This window comes from Ixodes scapularis, unplaced genomic scaffold (genome assembly GCF_016920785.2).
Source record: "Ixodes scapularis isolate PalLabHiFi unplaced genomic scaffold, ASM1692078v2 PGA_scaffold13__105_contigs__length_92229423, whole genome shotgun sequence".
In the NCBI taxonomy this organism is placed as follows: domain Eukaryota; kingdom Metazoa; phylum Arthropoda; class Arachnida; order Ixodida; family Ixodidae; genus Ixodes; species Ixodes scapularis.
This window is the reverse complement of record NW_024609839.1, coordinates 84,582,429-84,603,001: the sequence shown is the minus strand read 5'-3', so window position 1 is coordinate 84,603,001 and position 20,573 is coordinate 84,582,429. Positions and strand designations below refer to the sequence as shown.

The following is a 20,573-nucleotide window of genomic DNA, read 5'->3' as shown; positions in this document are numbered from 1 at the left end:
ATCGCCGCAGGAAGCTCACACGATCAAGAGATGGGTGACCTCAAGGACGACGCCTAGAGGACGACCTCTCGGACGACGTCTAGGATGAGCTCAAGGACGACCTCGAGGACGACCTCGAGGATGACTTCAAGGACGACATCGAGGATGACTTCTAGGACGACCTCAAGACGACGCCTAGAGAGGTTCAGACTTCCCACTCTGGTGAAAACGAGAGTGGAAAGGCTGGAAAGGTTGCCGCCATCTATGAGCGACGGTGGCAACCAGACAACCGGCAGGCCGGTGGTCTGGTTGCCGCTGTCGCTCATAGATGGCGGTAGCTGTATGGAGTTTTGTGTCGACATTTGTTCGCGGACACGATACCGGGGGAACTAGCCCTTAACAGCTCCGCTGTAATAAACGCAACTTTTAATGCGTGTTGATCATATTCGTCCAAACACGGTTAGAAATATTGTGCGCGGCATTATTTCTAAACCACACTAAAAGCATTTACTTTACCTCGTGTTCGAAACGGACTTAAAACAACCAACTCACGCGGTTCCCCTCGTGCTGTTGGCGCTTGACAGCTTATCGACAAGAGACTATGAAACGAATAGACACTCACAGATTATTACTACAGCTGCATTAGATCATCTTTTTTTTCGAAGCAATTGTTTTCAGAGGGCAAAGGAAGCATCGTGTATTTGTGTAAAAAAATGTGTTTGCTGCTTTTTTTCTTTGGCTCGATGATTCCAGACTGCCGTAGTTTAACTCGGTTATTTATTGATTCTCGCCAGTTCGGTTTTGGAGGACTGTTTCTCTCCCGCATAGCAGCAGTGTTTACAGGCACTGCTCGTGTATATTTTGAGATGGGACCGGCGTGTGAATGGGTTGTGACAGTTGCTTGCACGAGGGCAGTCATCTCCTTTCAAAACCAAGTCTATAATATCAGTGCTGATCGTCGTTTATACCTCATGTAGTGTCAGTAAACCGAGATAAACCTGCGGTCTCTGTGTTTTTTTATACTGCCTGAACATAATAAAACGGACGTCACACACTTTTTTGCACCGTGTCTAATTTGCGCACACTTCAGACATAAGATTTTATCGGGTCGGAATTTTTAGGCACGGCCCAAGCTTGGCCCAGCCAATATTTCGGCCCAAGCCCAGCCTGACCTGACCCCAATCTGTAAAGATCCCAAACCAAACCGGACCACCAATTTGGTCAATTTGCCCCGCTAAATTTAACGGGGAAATATTTCTGCTAAATATTTCCCACTAAATTTATTAGAAAAATTTCTCGCCAAATTTGGCGGGAAAATTTTACCCTTGTGACGTTACACGTGACGCCACTCGAACCGTAAAAATTTTGGTCAATATAGTGGGAAGATTTTTCCGCTAAGTTTAGCGGGGGAAATTTTCCCGGCAGATTTAGCGGGAAAATTTTACCCTCGTGACATCGCACGTGACATGAATGAATGTGACGTCGCATAGACCTCAGCAAAAAAATTTAGCCGCTAAATTTAGCGGGGAAATAGGTGTCACGTCACCTACACACCAATTCAGTTTTGCTGCTAAATTTAGCGGGGAAATTTTCGCTAAATTTAGTCGAAAAATGATAATAAATTTCCCACTAAATTCAGCGGAAATATTTCTACGTTAAATTTCGCAGGGAAATTTGTACTAATTTTAGCGGGAGAAATTTTTGCTAAATTTAGTGACAAATTTAGCTAAAATTTCCCACTAAATGGGAAGGGAGGGGCAGGAGGGGCACACCCTTCCCTCCTCAAGAGCCGCGCTCTAATAGACTCTTCGTGAAATTCAGTCTGGCCACTTTGATCACTATCATCATCTGAAAAATGACATATGTGCCATACTAGAGCCACCAAATCAGCTGCGCTTAGAGTAAAGGCACTCCTTTCCTCGACACTGCTGTGGGCGCCGCCATTTTGGGGCTTGTGCAGAGCAGAAGCAACAGAAGCACAGACAATGCCAACGTCCGTGTCAGCACGTTCTTTGCGTGTAGATGCAAGCATGAAAGTATGCTTGGCATCTACTATAATAACCAAGTGTGAGAAATAGTGGCTTCCTAGAGAAGAAGTATATGAACTATGTGAATAATCGCTTTTTTTTTTTTACCGATAATCACCGATTTTAGCCTCGTCGTTCCACCGAAATACACCGGTGTTTTGAAAATAAATAAACACCGAAAAACATCCGCCGATTTTTCTCACAAATAAACACTGGAAAGTACACACCCTAGTTATAACCATAGAGTTATTATAATGTACGCTAGAGGTTCAACTGGCGCTAGTGTCTATGCGACTTCCGGGAGGCAAATTGAAGCAGACAGCAACCAGTCTACTTTTACGGTGCTCCTGTGCATTCCTATGGGAAAACGCACGTGAATTTTGTCTATTCGCCGTAAAATAACACGAATAACTTTTGTTATTTCGGTTGTACCGGATAGTATGTACCTTTATTGATATTGTGAACGTGTAATTCATTGATTTACAACATTTTTCTTTACCACTGAACGACACCGGCTGTTGAACAGAGGTTTGAGCCTGAAATAGAGCTTCGCTCTATTTCAGGCTCAAACCTCTGTTCAACAGCCGGTGTGTAAAAACAAGCGACGATTCTAAGCAAAATAACAATCGAAAGGAATGTAGAGTGCGTTTAAGGTTCAATAGCATTCCGGTGGCGCTTATATATTGCAAATATGTCCGTTCTGTCACTATATGAAGACTCCGTCGTGCATCTTTACAGTCTGCTAAAAAAAATAAAGTATGTGGGCTACGAGAGGTGTGTCTTTTAATTATTTCCTATGTCGGGCAGTTTTAATCGGGCACCTGTTCTCTGGCTTCTCCCCATTCGGAAAGATCTGGAGCCTGCGGGTGATGATTTGAACCCAGAACATGCATCTTTGCACATATTCATGATCAGAACGAAGTACTTATTTATTACAAATCTGAGTATAGTACGTGACTCAATTTATTTGATCGTCTGCATGCACAAAGAGTTACTTATCCAGTGTTACCGTGTAGTTCTTGCCGTCTCTCTTGGTTTTCCACATGTCCTTCGTTCGTTTGGCACGTATGTCCCTCATGTTGAAAAGTGCCGACGCCGTGTTCGCGCTAACAGTGTCCGACAGTGCACATAAATACACGTACGAAGCGGTTTTAGCATCGTTTTTCGTGCCACGAATTTCAAATGAAAACGCTGTAACTGACCAATTATTTCGTCTGCGTGACTGAGAAAAGTTCCAAGCTACCTAGTACGTACGAATTATTCGTGATATTTGCTCTTATAATCGAGCGCAGAGAGAAAATGCACTCGCTTTTTCCCATAGCAATGCATTACCGGAAGTCAATTTCGGACTGGTTGCTGTCTGCTTCAATTTGCAGCAGCTCACTAGCGCCAGTTGAACCTCTAGCGTACATTATAATAACTCTATGGTTATAACCTCATTGGCCTCGCCCCCGGCCAAGGAAGATTGAAGGGTAGGAGAGGGCATGACGTCGGGAACGTAGCCTCCACAAGCCATGCTCCCTTGACGCCTAGCCTTTCTCATTTTCCCCCTTACTCTTTTCACTTACCATGCCAACGTGACCACATCACGTGACCGTAGCTAGCTTGAGTCTTGCCTATGGGGTACTAAAATACACCAGTCTAGCCTTCAATCTGATAAAACCTACCGGACGGAGCGCGCGCAAGCCTGCAAGGAGTCATTCTACAAGCAACCATCCACCTCACAAGTGACATGTCACGCGCACCAATCACCAGAGAGATCTGCGGTCACGCTGGGCACAAAATCGTTTAAACTTTTTATGACTAGGCTTCACCAATATTGCAACGTGCCCCCTCCTAGTACTTCTGACCTCCTTGCCTCCGGCCACGACGAGAGAAGAGAGGGAGGAGAGACTCCCCTTTCCGAGAATTCCTTTAGTGTGTCCCAGAAGTCGCTATTGTCCCTCTACAAGATTATAGAAGATGAACCCGTCACTCAAAATTCGTACAAAAGCAGCTGCTTCGGTCGCAGGAACGACTAGGCCATCCTTTCGACGTCAGCCTCGCCGTACCTTTGCTCGTCCCGACACGAACTACGTCACGATTACGTTGGATGTCACGTGCTCTCCACTGGCTGGTCTCCGCGCGCTTGCCAGAGGGGGCAGTTTATAACGAATACAGCCATTAAAAATACAAATGTGCAATCTGTCGCTTACAGATATTATGGATCATAATCAACCTATTTTTGAACACGACGGGTATATTTCAAGTTTCGTTAAACAAAACGAATTTTTTTTTTTTTTTTCTTGACTATTTTTGGTACATTTGCACTTCGGAGCACAACCGCACAGCGAAAGTGGATTGGCGCAGAATGGTGCAATTGGCGCAGCGCTTCCACCCCTGGCAGCCCGTCTTATGCACAATTTATTCAGAGAGCTTAATTCCCTACCTGCATTAGTGGCACAGCCAAGGTATAGGCTTAGGGGATTTCAAACCGCCACTCCCTTCCAGAAAAACGTTTCAGGCATCGCCACTGGTCTGCATCACACCTATCAGTCTTACTAGTGCTTAACACTAGTTCGTTATTGGTTTAACTACTATTGTACAGTGTTCACAGAACACACAGCCTGTCTTTCCTCACGGGAGCGCTATCCTGGCGGTAGCCAAGCGACAGTTTTGTGATGTAGCACTCGACAAACACTCCCGGGTTACTTCAAGGAGCCGTTGTTTAGCTTCATCCAAAATGGCGCTGCAACGAGAAAACGTGCAGTCCCCGTGTCCCGTACAAGCTTAACTAGCACTAGACATGCAGATTCTTTTGTTTCGAGTTCCACACCTGCCCTGCAATGTCTCCATACCCTTGTGGGCAAGACAAACAGAAAGATCTTAGGTTCATGGCACGAGGTCGCTCGTGCCATGATAGAGGACCAAACAGCCTTCGAGAACGAGGCAGACATGCAGTTTCTAAGAAATGGTTCGGAGGCCCTCTGGGTTCAGCGAGGAACCTTCCGGCAAAAGCATAAACATTAAATTCACTGTAGCACCCCAGTAACACTTCCTACTGAAAAGTGATCGGATTCACACAGCGGAAGAGTTTATCCCAAGGGATTGGAGTGGCACATGAGGCAGAATTTCCGCTCTCCTACTTGTATTGCAATACTGGTGCAACGTTCCCCAACCGCGTTGCAGAGTACTTTTGTTATGGCTCCCCAGTCGAACGTTCAAATGTAGCTCCTTTGACAACTTCATGCTTTGGTCACTTGGTGCCATTGTGTGACGAAGATGTACAGTACAGCCGTTTATTTGCGACTGCGACACTGCAGTTGCAACACTCAGCAGTGAAAACACGAAACTTTTAAAAGAGACGAGGAAGCGTTTTGCTGAAGCCATCGATAATATTAAGTCATAAAATGAGTTTACAACAAACAAGAAAAATTTTTAAAAACTAAATTCCCACCGCGAAACGAATTTGTAGTTGGCGCCCGCAAAGAAGTGGCTGCTATTTATTGCATGGTCCTTCCGCTCTTTCAGGAGCTTCCTTTGGCCTCTAAAAGTACTTATTCATCTTCGTTTGGAGTGCAACAAAACAACAAAAATTTCAGATTAATAAGTAACTTTTAGAGCCCAAAGGAAGCTCCTAAAAGAGTGCAAGCACCACATGATAGACTTGTGCGCCAGTCAAAAATTGACGGCAGCGGCGCGCCAAAGCGTTCCCTTCCGGTGGCGGCGTGGAGAAATGCATTGAACCGGCGGCGCACCATGCTCAGCGTGCGGCTCCCACAGGTGCCAACTGCAAACTCGTTGGCGCCGTAAATATAGCCCTAAAAATATTTTTTCTTTGTTGTAAATTTGTTTTATGACATTCTTTTTCCATATAGGCTGTTTAAATAAAATGCTTTTTCCTTCGCATGCGTCCTTTAAGATGATCTAAAATGAACAAAAACATTAAAAACCAAAAAACTCCAACAAAAATGCAGACTAGCTAGCCCAGACTGCCAGGGACCCCATCCCACTAATCAGTAATACGACTAGACAATTTAAAAGGTTCGAGCAGCCCAGGGTATCGTGAAGCTTCCAGGTCCAAAGCATTTACCCAGCGAAATCGAGAGAGCGTATACACGGGGCAAACAGGGAAACCATAACCACGGGTGCACAGTAGCAAGTCTGAAGTCTCTACAGTGTCACTGAAGGCCGAGACGACCGGCTCGCGAGTTGCCGAAACCAAAAGGCGTCCCATGCGCGCCTTCTAAGTCACACCCAACACGTACACATTTCCTTTACACCAGTCAGATGGACACTCCCATCTTGTCGAGTTTCACGTGGTCTACTAACAAAGAACAAGTCACCCCGAGCGCCGAACCCGTCGCCCAAGCGTCGAACCCGTCGCCCCGAGCGTCGAACTCGTCGCCCCGAGTGCCAAACCCGTGACCTCGAGCGACGCATCCCACAGTCGGCACGGCTCAGTCGCTGATTTCGGTGATGACAACCGAGGACACCTCGGGTCTTGGCGCCTGCGGTTGTGGTGGCGCATGGTCGTCTTCCTCGCTCACAACCGGTATTGGCTGCGATGTGGAGCCCATGCGCTCAAGCATTTTCTTCCAGGCCTCCGCCTGCTGGTACTCCGCAAACTTCCTCGCCATAAACGGCGTCGCCCCCTTGGACACGGCCTGCTGGTAGGCGGCCCTGTATGCCGCATTGTAGGCCTGCTGTGCACTGCTGCTCATTTGTTGCGCAGGCCTCCACTGTGATGTCCCCGGAGGCCTCCCTCGTCGCACTTCTTGGTAAGGCATTTGCTGCTGCTGCGGCATTCCCTGCCGCGGTGGCATCCCCTGCTGCGGCATCCCCTGCTGCGGCATGCCCTGCTGCGGCATTCCCTGCTGCGGCTGCACATGCCGAAAAAAGCCATGGTTGAAGACACTCTGCGTGCCTTAAAACGAGTGCGTCTGAGTGTTGCACGGCATGCTCCCGTGCAACTTTTCAGTTGTCTACGTTCCGGCTCTAACGGAGAAATAAGACTGAGAACTCTCAAGTACCAAGGTCTGGAGTTTGGTGAGCACTTGATTCAGTTGTTGCAGCGCCACACCAGCCTGCGTGAGCTGGTTCAGGATGTGCGGTGGCACCACCTGCTTGAGCCTCAGGTACTGCGTAAAAGACAGAGGCCTGGGTGTCATCATTTGAACAGCACTGCTCAAAAAACATCAACAGTCACTAGAAGACTTTTGTCTACATCTCTCGAGAGCACGTCAGACGGTAACTCCAGTTCTCGGGATCGGCGGGCATCATCACTATTGTTCGTTGGCACTGCCTTCGCAGTCGTTTGGTGCGTGCACGCAAGCTACGCACACTGCTGAACAATTTCCTTTCATTCTAGAAATAGCAAGCTCACAGCTCATCACATGATCTGCTCTAAACATGTAGAGAGAAACGCAGATTCATCGTGGCTAGCACTTGAGTCTTATTCTCTTCAAGCTGATGCCGAGTAGGGTTGTTTTGCTTGCCTAAAACCCAAAGTTTCACTGCATTGTTTCACTTTCTCTTTCTCACTGATGCTTCATAGCAAGAGATAAGTTCACATCCATATTTAAAGAAAATAGGATATTTATTACGATAACACAAATGTTAAAAATAAAATACAAACGACCATCTGAAGTGTGGTGACTGACAGCAGCAGCTGTTATGTTGTTGAAAGATGTACTTCAGGAGCTTTGCTTCTAGTAGATTATTTGTAGATGATGAGGTCTAGGAGATATGTGCTTCTATGGAATATTTTTGAGATGTGCTCTTAAGAGATATGCTTTTGGCAAGAAAATGACACTGAGATGTACTTTTGAGATGAGGAGAGAACGATAGCACGGCTGAGTGGGTGTTTGCATGCGGGCACTGCTGGATTTCACCGGAAAGGGGCACTAACAGCTCTTGCAGTAAGACTCAGTCCCGAGCAGAAATTTCCAAAAAATTAATTTCCCCAAGTGCATCCCAGCGTGTGACACTCACCTCTGCCCTCTTTTCAAACGCATCCATCTGCTGTTTCTTGAAGTACCCCTGATAGGTCAGCAAAGTCGTCTGCAAGTGCCTACTCAGTTCTGTCTCGGTCATCATTGGGTTCTGCAAAGAAAGCAGCCGACAAAATCAGCAAGCTGCAAAACGTCTCGAAATACAGGGTGCACACAATCATATACAATTTCCAACGAGCCATGACAGTAGGAAGCATGCAACTAAATCTATAAAGCCTTGTCTCATTAAAATAGACTACACCAAAATGTACACCCCGCTATGTAGACAAAATTTTCGGGGACAAACTGCTTAAAGGGATGCTGAACCGAAATCTGGATTCCCCAAAACACGCGGCAAAAGCGTGCAACGGGATGCTAAAAACACCAAAACATCACTCATACAGCGATATCTCGAACGGATGACCGTATTTTTTTAAAAAAAGAGGCGCATTTGGCAGGAGTGTTGATGTCATGTTTCTCCGAGAAGAAGAAACGGCCTCGTGTCTTCTCCGCCTCGCAGTCTTGAGGGAGCGAAGCGAAGAGAGGAGGCAACTAGGTATCTTGACGTCACGCGCCTCGTCGGCTTTGTTCGATCTCGACTTCTTTTTCCAAAAATACGGCCGTCCATTTGAGATATCGCCTTACTAGTAGTGTTGTAGGGATTGTAGCGTCCCGCCTACATCGCTAGCATTGCTTTTTTTGATTTCGGTTCACCATCTCTTTAAATACAGGCATTTTCGTCCCGCCATTGCAGACAACTTGCATTAGGGACAATGTTTCGGGGAAAATGGGGGTTGTGTTTATCAATGAGATATGACTATGTAAAGGTGCAGGCACGCAGTTAGGATATTTTTCCGGGAGAGAGAGAGAGAGAGAGAGAGAGAGAGAGGGGGGGGGGGCACCCATGACAAAATGTTGCATGAGGGGGAGGGGGAGAGGAGGTCCCAGCAAAATGGAAGATTTCAGGGGGTGGGGGCCCGGGCCCCATGACCCCCCCCTACTTCCTGGCTCCGTGCCTGTGAAAGTGTGTAGTTAGGCAAGTCGGTGCACGAGATCAAATGAAAGGGTACAAAAGAAAGACACAAGGACGAGGAAGACACACAAACACAGCGCCGACTGTCGACTCCTACGTCGAGAGTCAGCACTGTCCGTTTTCCACTTCCCCGTGTCCCTTTTTTTAATGCGAAAGCATGAACTATCCCATGGAGCGAAGCCGGCGGCATCTATAACCGCAAAAAATTCAAAAGAAATGCTCATTCTCCCATTGGCTGAGCAAAACTGCTTCTAGGTAGCCCTTGGTGGCTGCTTCACAAGAGTGCGCGCTTCGCCGCTTTCGCGGCAGGCATTGCTGGAGGAGGGGGGAGGGGCTCGGTATTTTATGCGAGTGTTTTTATTTTTGTTCTGTAATTTCCTCTGTAATTTTATTTTTGAAATATTTTGTTACCTTAGTGTTGTCGCACCTATTAACGGGAGTGAAAATTATATATATATATATATTTTTTTACGTTTAGTTGAAATTTATTATTTTGAAGCCACACTGATAGGTTGTCCAGATGGTTATTTGTCATAGATTCTAACGCCGCTTTAGAGGTTGAAGCAGAAGACACGTTAGCGTTGTCTGCGTACATGACAAGCTCAGGCAATCTCAAAATAATTGTGATATCATTCACATAAAAAAGAAATAAAAGGGGGCCCAAAATAGACCCTTGTGGAAGACCATACTTTACTTTGAGTGTATTAGAAAAATTGTTAATATAAATATACTGCACGCGATTTTCAAGGTAGCTTTTTATTAAACTCAAAGCAACCCCCTGTATGCCATACCTTTGAAGCTTAATTAGTGATGTGTCATGCTGGATTGTATCGAAGGCCTTTCTAAAATCTAGGAATAAGCCTAAGCTCTATAATTTATTTTCAATGTTGTTTATAATTTTATCCTTTACTTCTACAAGTGCCTGCTCTATGAATTTAGATTTCTAAAAGCCATATTGACATTTGTCTATTACATTGTGCCTGAAAAACAAAGTAACCCCTTCAAGTTTTCAAGAAAATTGGCAAAACCGAGATTGGTCTATAATTCTGTAGAAGGTGTTCCCCGCCACCCTTGCAAATCAGAGTAACTCTTGCAATTTTCAGTTCCTTAGGAAATATTCCAGTTTCTGGAGTATGATTGATTATATGCAAACCCATCCAATCTGCCTTGCTTGTTTTGCAAAATGGTGGACAATATTGAACAGTCAATGCCGGAATGTTGAATTCTTTGGTGATTTCGGACTTGAGCTGGCCAACCTTGCAGATCTAAGTGACTTTCGGTAAACACTCCCCATCTCCCATACGATGCCCGTGTGCATGTAGTACACCGCAGGTGCGCCCGCGCAGGTGCGCGTGTCGGGGGCTCCTGAAGGGATTATCTCCTCGGCGCTCCATCGCTTCCTTGACCCAATTCTGACAGGAGTCGTGAAGCGTGCCGCAGGCACCGTGAGTGGCATCGGAACGTTGACACTGCTCCCGCTGCTCCCTGTCCATGTCAGTGCATCGGTGTCGGTTAGCGGCGCTGTGCCAGCTCTACGCGCTTTGCCTTCTGTCACCTGTTTACTCAGTTTTCCCAGTTTGCTGTTTGCCTCAGTGGAGAGAGGGGGAGGGAACGCAAGGGTCTCCGTGCGTGTCCGTGTAGACTTGCATACTTTCGGCACCTGGGCCTTCGTAATAAGCGCGGTCGGCCGCCGATACATTTAGAATAATTCGGTTAAAAATACGTGCATTTCGGTCGGGACCACATTGAACTTCGATAAAAGCAATTTCGTTATAACGAGAGATTACCATACAACAAAAACAGAATATGATAAAAGGATTTTCACCGTATTCCCACACAACATTCTTTGTACAAAAGTAAGCAGACGGCTTATAGGATACCATCCAGACGCTTCTTTTCTTTTAGATTCATGCTTGATTTTATGATGCAAAATGAATGCGTGGATTGAGGGTCAGATGCTGTTCCGAATTTCGCGGATGCAGTACGGATGCTGACGGAAAGTCTGCAGGTGTGGATTAAATGGGGATGATCAAACTTGTCCGTGCAGGGCTCTACCTAGAAGCCTTCACACTACAGTATAGACCACTTACAACGTAACCGCTTATAGTGCAGGACCGGGTATAACGCGGCTTTTTTAAACCACCGGTTCGCCTCCCATAGAACTCCATGTAATTACATACCGCTTAAAATGCAGGCGCGCGAAGGGAAATACCGGTTATAGTGCGGTTTTCGGAACAGCCCGGTGACCGCGCCGACTGACCGACGCAGAGAGCACGCTTCCCTGTGCGACACTAGATAACAGCGCGAGCCGCAAGCGGCACTCGCGGGGCAAGGAGGTTGCTCGAAGAAGTGGGGAGAAGCGAAGAGAGAGGCTTCAGTCGCCATAGCTACGGAGGGACGTACGCATGTGTCGTTCACATGCGTGCGTCCCTCCGCTCTGTGCGTTGGAAACAACTGCAACGACAGACCCAACGCAGGTCGAGGAGAAGTGTTTGCACGCGTTGCATGCCGGTCGCGGGCCGGCCGGCCGGCTGCTTCTATCCGCAAACATGGAGTCGGTTTTGATCGTCGACGTAGACGGCGTGGTAGAAGCTAATCGTTCCACGTAAAAGCGCTATCCTTGACTGTGAATTTTCGTTGTGTGTCGCTATGATAACCCAGCACATACTAGAAGGGAAGATCCGCCTACTCGTGCGGCGATGTTGTGGCAGCACTCTCAAGACAACAGAAACGCCCGTGTCGTCGTGTTTGTTTACTTTGACTACAGTGGTGCTTTCTAAGCATTTGTGTTTTCGAACATCGCCCGGATATCTTATTTGGAGCATTTCAGCCTACGCTCAAGTTGAAAGTATTACTGGCGCGTACCATATAAAGGATGCGAATTTTCACGCGTTTTCATCACCGGAGAAAAGTGATTAGGGTTAGCAATCCTGAACGCTCGCAACGTCCGTCTGTAACCCGCGACGCCGTTAAAAGGCTGCGCCAGGCAAAAGTCGCTCATTTCTTTCAAAATGTGTGACACACTTGAGAGAGAAGTCTACTAGTCTGGTGAAATAAAGACTTTCCTCAAACTAGGCTTTATTTTTCATCTAACATAAAATGAATTCTTTTACAAAGGTAAGTTGTCTGATGGCATGCATTTTGGCCTGAAAAATTGATGCTTTGGTTATAGCGCGGTACCGCTTATGGTGCGGATTTTCGCGACTCCCACGACATACGTTATATGCTGTCTACACTGTATCTCACTAGTTGGGCACTACTGCAGAGGCTATGGGCGAGCGAGAGGAAAGCCTCTTTTGTACAAATTCTGAATGACAGGCTAATCTCCAAGGGAGAGCAAAGTGATGTGGGGTTCACAAGAGAGGGTCTGGGTAAGATCGGGATTCCCTTCTTTCCCTCCTTTTCAACTGCTCGGGTTACACTCTCGCACCTGTACCTTTGGCAGTGCTGCTCCCAACTAGTGAGATAGAGTAGAATAAATTTTTCAACTGATCTACTGCTCCATTACTTGGTCGCCCCCACATTCAACACTGACCTTCAATGTATTGTAAAATCACTCATGGTTCAATCTCAGAAGTACTTCCGACATTGCATAATTTATACTTTGCGGTATCTAACCATGTGCTAAACAATTCTTTAGTTGAGCAGATGTTTCCTTATTGTTCCTGAAAACAAAGGCAGGTGAGCTATAGATTTTTTTCAGGACTGACCTACCGATTGAGAGGCTAACCCAATATTTGCCATCAGGAAAAAAAAAAAAAAAAAACTGAAGAAGCTCGTGAATTTTTAATGGGTTCGATCAAACAATAAGGAGAAAAGCACCAAGTCCAGTGCTTCCCCTTTAGCATTATTACAACAGGTATGGGTGCCTCTTTGATGCATAACTATTATGCCAACCACGTTCTAGAGTGTGAATTACCGTTTACAAGATCTGTAGGCGTCTGTACTGCTTTACTGCATCAGTGCCCAGAGCAGGAGGGTTTCACCGACAGGGTGAGGATGGCGGGTAGGAGCTTCAGTTCCTTCCCAAACCTTTGACGATGCTTTGCTGCCTGGCGAGCTTCGAGCGCATGCACCCAGCCAAAGCATGGTGGAAAGTGCGTGCTTGAGGCTGGGCATTCCAAAGAAGCGCCATGCAATTCTAGCTCCGTCGGTGACTACATCAGTCTGGACAAAATGGGGATTCCTCGCGACTGAAATGTTTGAGGACCCCTGCTCTAAGTTCAGCCTATTTAGTGGCTCTCGGCCCAACACGGAAAACATCCAAGGCGAATCGTTCCGCAGCACTTGCCTTTGCCCGGATGTCGCCGATTAGTTTGTGCAGGTCAAGCGAGAAGTACTGCTGCTGGCCTGACGCATTGCTGTTTCGCAGCAGTTCCTCTAGAAGAGAAGACAAACGCCACATCAGCGCTGCCCTTCAGAGCCAAAACACCGAATCAGACACGTTGCGGGGGAACGCTGCTCCCAACAGGTTGTCTGCACCCAGCTTGGCAAGGGTAGGGTCTCGAGTACCAAAATAAGGCGGACAGCATTCCAACACAGACGGCCTTGCACTACGATAATGTTTACTTTATATTACTATATACTTAGTTCCACCTCGAGTCCCGATGCAGCCGACGCCACGAGCTGATGGCACCAAGTAAACGGCGTCAAAAGCGCAAGTCATTAGGCCTTCCACATACATGATTGGCACGGCGATTATAGAATGCATTCATGAACATGACGAATGCCACATTGCTGCGCTTTTGACGCTGTTCGATTAGCTACCAGTGTGATGGAACGCCACGAAAAGCATTATGAAATGTGCAAAACATACATCACTCAAGAACATGTAACTGTAAAGAAATAGTCATTGACCGAGAAGGAAAAACTAAATTCCAAACAGGAATTGAACCCAAGACCTAACGATTAGGAGCTTCGATACAGGCGCAATGCAAGCTGCCTTTGCCTCTACTCAGTTTGAATGTGCACACCTAAAGCCTGCGTCTGAAATGTGAGTGGACACAAAGGCGGCTGGCTTTCTTAGTCATTCCAAACGGATCTCTGGGCTCCGACATCCACACATGCTCTCATTTCCTACTCTCCCTCTGTTTCTATTCGTGTAACAAAAACAATACAAAAACCTAAAAAGTGTTTCTTTAGAAGCTTTGAAGAACGCAGCGGGAACATATTTTGTGTACATCAACATCAAGGAGGGACACTACCTGGGAACGTCAACTTTTGAACAGCTCGTTCAATCGGCGTAATATTTGCAGATGGCGTTTGTAGTCATATAGAAGAAGGGCATGCAAAGTTTCAGTTGTGTGAACCAATTTCTATACCCCCAGAACAAAGTGAAGCATAGCTTTGATTGGAATACTGCTCAATGAATATCAGTGAGGAATGATGTTGATAACCACATATTTTTCTAGTGGAATGCTTACTGGAATACCTTTTGCCGATTACTATAAAAAGAAATTTACAAAAAATAAGCATTTTTCAAGCTAAAAAAAGAAATTATGAAATTTTTTTTTTTACATTTATTATGTTTTCCAAATTAAAAATTTTTCATAATGAAGGAACATGAAAATGCAAAATCTAAGCTCACAGTAACCGGCTCCATAAAAGTTTGGCACATAAGTCGTAAATATTAAGTTTCTCGATACTTTCATACTGAACCGATAGGTTTATTAAGGTGGGATTTACTGCCAAAAAGCTGAACGGAGAAAAACGCGTTCAAAGTGCTCGAACCTCTACCTTTTCTTTAGCAGCATCGCAAAACTAAAAACAATTTAGAAAGAAAAAAAAAAGAGCTATGCTGTGTAAACAAGTGAAACTTTCTCTGAATACTCTCAACATGTTGGTGGATGTAAATATGGCATTTTTCAAAATCAAATTTTTGTGGAGAAAATATTTTTTTTTTTTGGGAAGTGTCCTTCTTTAACCTTGGGATTGCAATGAATTTTATCCTTGAGCCAATCCTTACAGTAATATCAGGAAAGCAGAAAAGACTGTGTTGTGGCACAGATGAGCGTGTCCACACCACAAGATGCTCGACATGGGTGGCACCAGGCCACGTATGACCTGTGACAAAGTTCGGTTAAAGGTATGGCCGTTTCATGCTTCGAAATATACACGCCGCTTCAATAAAGTCACGGAACACCCCGCGTTAGCTCGACTTACTCCAACTACTCGTTGGGAACGTCCGTGGAAGTCTACAAGTCGACGCTGCGTCGACACCGAGGAATTTGACACAATTAAATTGAGCGCATCCTCACCCGCGTGTTCGACGACGCAGCAAGGAGAACTAAAAAAAACACACCTTTCTCGCGCAGCTTAAAGCTTGTTCGCATTCTAGTGCAGTTGAGCGGGTTGCACTGGCTTACAACGAACACACTGGGGCCAGCCCTGAAACGCATCTCGATCGGCATTTACACTATGCATAATTTTTGCGCTACATGCGCGAAATAATTTCCACAATATTATGAGACCGTTTCTCGTAAGGTTTGATCCCATATATATATACTGCGAAGCCTAATGATAGCATATTGGAGGAGTTCCGGGACAACCTGATAGATGGCGCCAGCTTGCCAGTGCGAGCTCTCGTTGCAAGCGGCTACAACGCCGCCCATCACACTTGAGCACAAGTGTGTGAATCACTCTTCAGCAATAGCTCCGTTTCACTTTAGGCTTGATCGCAACTAACGCTATCATTCGACACAGCCAGCCAAGCAGCACCACAAGTGGATCGTGGATTGTGGGCTTGCCACCACCACCTCAACCGATCGTGCGGGAAAAAAAAAAAAAAAGTATGATCGGGGTGCATTTTTTGCGCGCGATCGGTTCGGTTGTCGGTAGCAAACACACAAAGGTGACGAGCGCCGCGGCGACGCGCTTTTGGCCTTGCTCGATCGGCTCCGTTGAAGCGTATGGCGTCGGCTGCGGTCACACTCAAAGTGAGATGGAGCACGGTACTTTGGCGCTCGATGCGAAGGAAGAGAGGGCAGGTCGAACCGACCTGCGTCGCTGGCGGCCCTGCGTCCTTCGTCCTTGAACTCCTCCCAGGCCAGTTTCCTTTCCTCCTCCGTCAGGTCCTCCTCCACCACATTCTGAAGCAGCGAGTCGTGCTCGTGGTACGACACTATCCAGTGCTGGTGTTTCATCAGCATCTCGGCCAGCAGGCGGTCCTGAAAAGGGCAAAAACGGCATCGGCTTTCTCTTTGCGAAATGTGTATGGGATGGCTGGCAACCAATCACGCAGAGCGAATGCAATTCTGCGCCGCTTCTATGCGCGCAATTGCTTTTGCCGGCGACAGCGTACCCACAAGGACAACGAGCGCTGTGGTGATGCACTTTGGCTCCACTGCATTCGCCTCATCAGACCGTAGTGTCGTCTGCGGTCAGGGTGTAGACGTTTTGTGTCGGCTGGGGACGTTGCGAGACGCGCGGTAGCAAAAAGCCCAGACCCGGTTTTAATACGGCGTCGCAGTTAGCGAAAGGCAATCAATGCGTGAAATGTCACGTTTGACTAATTGGGGTTTACTCGTGCAAAAGTAACCTAGGCCACAATCTGAGAATCTTCAAGTTCTATCTGGTCCCCCAAAGGAGCATCCTGCTTAAAAAAAAAATGTATAAATTGTAGGACAGACAGGTTTGAACACAAGTTTTCACCAAAGAGGTCTACATATTGAGCCTTTAAACAAGTTTCCGTACAAAGTTGCACCCCGCTCGAAAAAAAAAACTAAGGCAGTTCAGTCCATTCATCTAACATCCAAACGTCCCGCACGTGGAATGCATTAGTGGTGCATGCACAAGTGTGCCACTCGAGACTGACGTCACAGTCATGAGATGTGATGCCACATCCCACCACGGCTTGACACGCAACGTTACTAGATCCAATACCGCTGTTGATACCGCGATGTTACACGACAGCACGACTTCACATGACCCGACGTTCCACGACACTGCAACGAGACTCGACGCACGCCACGTGCGTCGCTTGACCCGTAGTGGTGTCCCACTACATTTAGCCGACGTCGTCACGGCCATTGGCACAGTACAGCTACGGTGACACAGCCCAAATCCGGACTTCGCTTGCATTAAAATACTTTCTGCACAAACAAACATCTGCTCAGAAACGATATGTACCTTGGGCACCATCGGGGTGGGCCTGTTGCTCTTGCTGTCTGGACTGAAGCTGTACAGTTCCATGAGATCGGCCGCATTGAAGTGGCGCTCGATCTGCTGCTCGTCCACTACCCGGCACGCCAGGGACTGCTTCGTCACCTGCCGATCGTAGATCTTCTCCTCCATCGTCCCCTGCAAAGCCGTCTGCTTTGTCAGCGACGCAGGTTCGTCTTCTAACACGGAGTGCATTTTATCTGTGTTCTTTTATAAAATAAAACGTCGTGCCGATGGGTTTTTTGACAGTTGAGTCTTGGATGAACCAAGACGCAACGAAGAGCTGCTTTCACCAATTCCCCTCCAAGGCCAGCACGGTGCTTCTCTCAAAATCAACTCCGTGGCCGGTCATCCAACGCACAAAGGGGAACGTGAATCATTCTTTAGGGTTCCCTGCCCAGCAGCTACGTCTCCTAACTGTGTGACGTCAGCAAAGCCCCATACATCCGTATGTGCATTTAAGCGACGCGTGTTCTTTACGTCACTCACCCGCAAACAAGAGACCAAACTCATTCTTGTGATTTTCTTCTAAATGATTAAGAAGTAATACAGAATAAATGTACAAGTGCTACCAAAAGAGTACATAAAAAGCCTTACAGTAAAGACTTACTCATCGTTAATGAAATTAGCAACTGGAAATATAAAGGCACCAAACGTACACATGCTACTTAGAAAAGACAAAATAAATGCCATGATAAAGAGCCACGTAACAATGAAACAAACGTGTCATGGTTTGTTGTCTGTGCGATTTCGCTTGTCAACTCATCCCAGTGGACTACGACCTGCAGAAGTGGGGAAAATTCATACAAAAAATATCTTTTGCCTTTCGTATATCGTTTTTGCATAGACGTGCACACTCTACGCACAATTGCCAGTCATGTTCCGTACTTGAAAATTTGGCCTTTCTGAACGGTCTTTTCTTTTTCAAGATCACCCGTTTTACACTTTGCAAAAACCAGGGACTGTTCTCACTTGGGGTGATAACCAACTTCGGGATAAAGTTTTCACGTATCAGTATTAGTTAATTTTACAGCGGAGCTGCTACGGGCTTGCTCCCCCAAGATCGTGTCCGTCAGCAAACAAACGATGACACAGAACTCGGGACAGCTACCACCATCTATGCGCGACGGTGGCAACCAGACAACTGGCTTGCCGGTTCTCTGGTTGCCGCCGTCGCTCATAGATGGCGGCAACCTTTCGAGCATTTCCACTCTGGCCTGCCGACTAGCGGCCGGCCATTATTTTATTCCCACGATAGTACATACAGGTTCACTGGTCTTCCTTCTTCACCAGAGTGTAAAGGGTGAAAGTCTTTTTTATAAATTGCCAATTGTCTTCAACTGGGCATGCGTGGCACTCGCTTACATATTGCGCCAGAAAATCCGACAAAGAATCTTTGATGGCACCGCTATTTGCCTTAGAATAATCATAAATGACCCTTCTAAAATCTACTCTCTTTCTCATAGTTTTACGGTTGCAAATTTCATCGATAATACATACAGTCATGTTCTTGGGGGGGGGGGGGGGGGGGGTTACAAACAAAATGCTGTACGGCATCACCTCGTGTAGGCTGATTGATGAGTTGTACAATTGAAAAAGAATTTAACAGCATAATAAAGCTTGAACACTCTTCTTCCCGTCAACAAGTGGTACACACACCAAGGTTAACCCAGTCAATTCCTCGGCAATTAAAATCACCAGCCAAAATAATCGCTGAACGTGGATACTTTGATTCAATATGTTCGAAGACAATGGTTAATTCATTCGCAAATTCATCGGTTGATGCAGGCGGGCAACAGCAAACATCGACCATAACATTTTGAAAAGAAACACCAGAAATAGACACCCGAAGGGTTTCAGGAGGCAAGTCCACGGGCAGCACAGTGCAGGTTATGCCCCTGAGGACCCCGTCTGGTCCCTCGGTCTTTACGAAATATGCTGAAATCTGTGCTTAGTAGTAATCCAGAGTTTGGAGTCGTATCGGAAAGCCATGTTTCGGTTTCAATGATTACTTCGAGTAAACAAGAAACGATAATGCCCGCTAGCTCATCCTGCTTAGATAGGATTCTGAAATTTGCTAAAAGAAAAGAAAGAGGGCAGTCTTGTCTCCCGGAGGCAACGGGTTTTGGCAGCTTTGGGATTGCTATTGCATCACTGTGGACGCACATGTGCCGTATCAGAGGCTCTAGGCTCTCTCGGGATAAGTAGTACTCTATCAGTTTCAGCATCGTACATGTACATCAGGTTGTTCACAGAAAGTTTATCATAAACCAAGTTTACTCTATCGCTTGTAGTGTCGCACCGACTTCCCGAAATCCCATATCTTCCAAATTAGCCTTACTGCGCATGAACGTCCGAGCAGACAAACTTGAGTACCGTACGGCTAGACCTCGGAAAGTTTGTAATGCATCCGAAGGACGCAACTTCCAGTTACGGCGTGCCGAGGAGGCTTCTCGTAGACCAAATACGGATAGGGCACGGGAGCAGGATTGAGAGTGGAAGCAAAAAATGACACGAAATATCCTCTAATCGTGCTCAAAGGGGGGGGGGGGGGAAGCGATGACCATGGCGAATTACACAAGTGCCGAGCCGCCGTCGCCGCAACACGTGTTACGCAATCTCTTTCGGTTCTTGCGGAGTCCCCCCTCTAAAAAAAAAAACAACAGCCGCTGCCCGTACCTGAGCAAGGAAGCGGTAGATGAAGACCGGCTTCTTCTGCCCAAAGCGGTAGACGCGGAAGATGGCCTGCACGTCGTGTGTGGGGTTCCACGAAGCGTCCATGAGCACCACCCGGTTCGCCCCCACCAGGTTGGTGCCCAGCGAGCCTGCCTTGGTCGAAATAAGGAACAGCCGTCCCCGTGGGTTCGACTCGTCGTTGAACATCTCGATCCAGCGCTTGCGCAGGTCCACGGACGTCGAGCCGTCCATGCGGAAGTAGTCGATGCCGGAGATCCACGTGTTGTGGCAGTCCTGCAACGGATCGCTTGGATCCTCCCCCGTGGCGTCAGGCTGCACCGCGGAGGCGCGTTCGTCGCACTGCTCCAACAGCTTCTCCACCATGTTGAGCGTCAGAAGGCTCTGGCTGAACAGCAGGCTGTGCACCGCACACGAGCAGATGTCAGTGAACAACAACGCAACGCCGACAAACCTCTAGACCATCGCACTATTAATCTCAGTTAACCCCAGGGGGGGTAAAGACGGGAGCAAACCGCGACAAATCACAATCACCAGTGGTCCTGAACGAAAGCAAGAGCGACAAGAGCAAAGAAAGAAAATAGACAATAAGCAAGGCGGGTTTGTATTGCCACCATGAGTCAAGTGGTTTGTGTGCTCACCAACTATAATTTTTCTGCAATGCACGACACCAACCTTTTTGTAAAAAATAAATATAAAAAAAATCAC

The 20,573-nt window shown here is 46.9% G+C and overlaps 1 protein-coding gene across 2 annotated transcripts in view; it reads right to left on the bottom strand.

Annotated features, from left to right (window-relative positions):
* Positions 1–5,270: 5,270 nt before the first annotated feature.
* Positions 5,271–20,573, bottom strand: part of LOC8034773 (transcriptional regulator ATRX) — a 65,177-nt gene continuing 49,874 nt past the window's right edge. For both annotated transcript variants that reach the window (XM_040216198.3, XM_042290010.1), the window contains exons 21-27: positions 19,851–20,265; positions 17,139–17,309; positions 16,009–16,177; positions 13,303–13,391; positions 7,980–8,090; positions 7,019–7,126; positions 5,271–6,868 (exon numbers count right to left, since the gene is read on the bottom strand). In XM_040216198.3, coding sequence (XP_040072132.2) covers positions 6,446–6,868; positions 7,019–7,126; positions 7,980–8,090; positions 13,303–13,391; positions 16,009–16,177; positions 17,139–17,309; positions 19,851–20,265 — 1,486 coding nt within the window. In that variant the 3' untranslated portion in view covers positions 5,271–6,445. The remainder of the gene's footprint in view (positions 6,869–7,018; positions 7,127–7,979; positions 8,091–13,302; positions 13,392–16,008; positions 16,178–17,138; positions 17,310–19,850; positions 20,266–20,573) is intronic.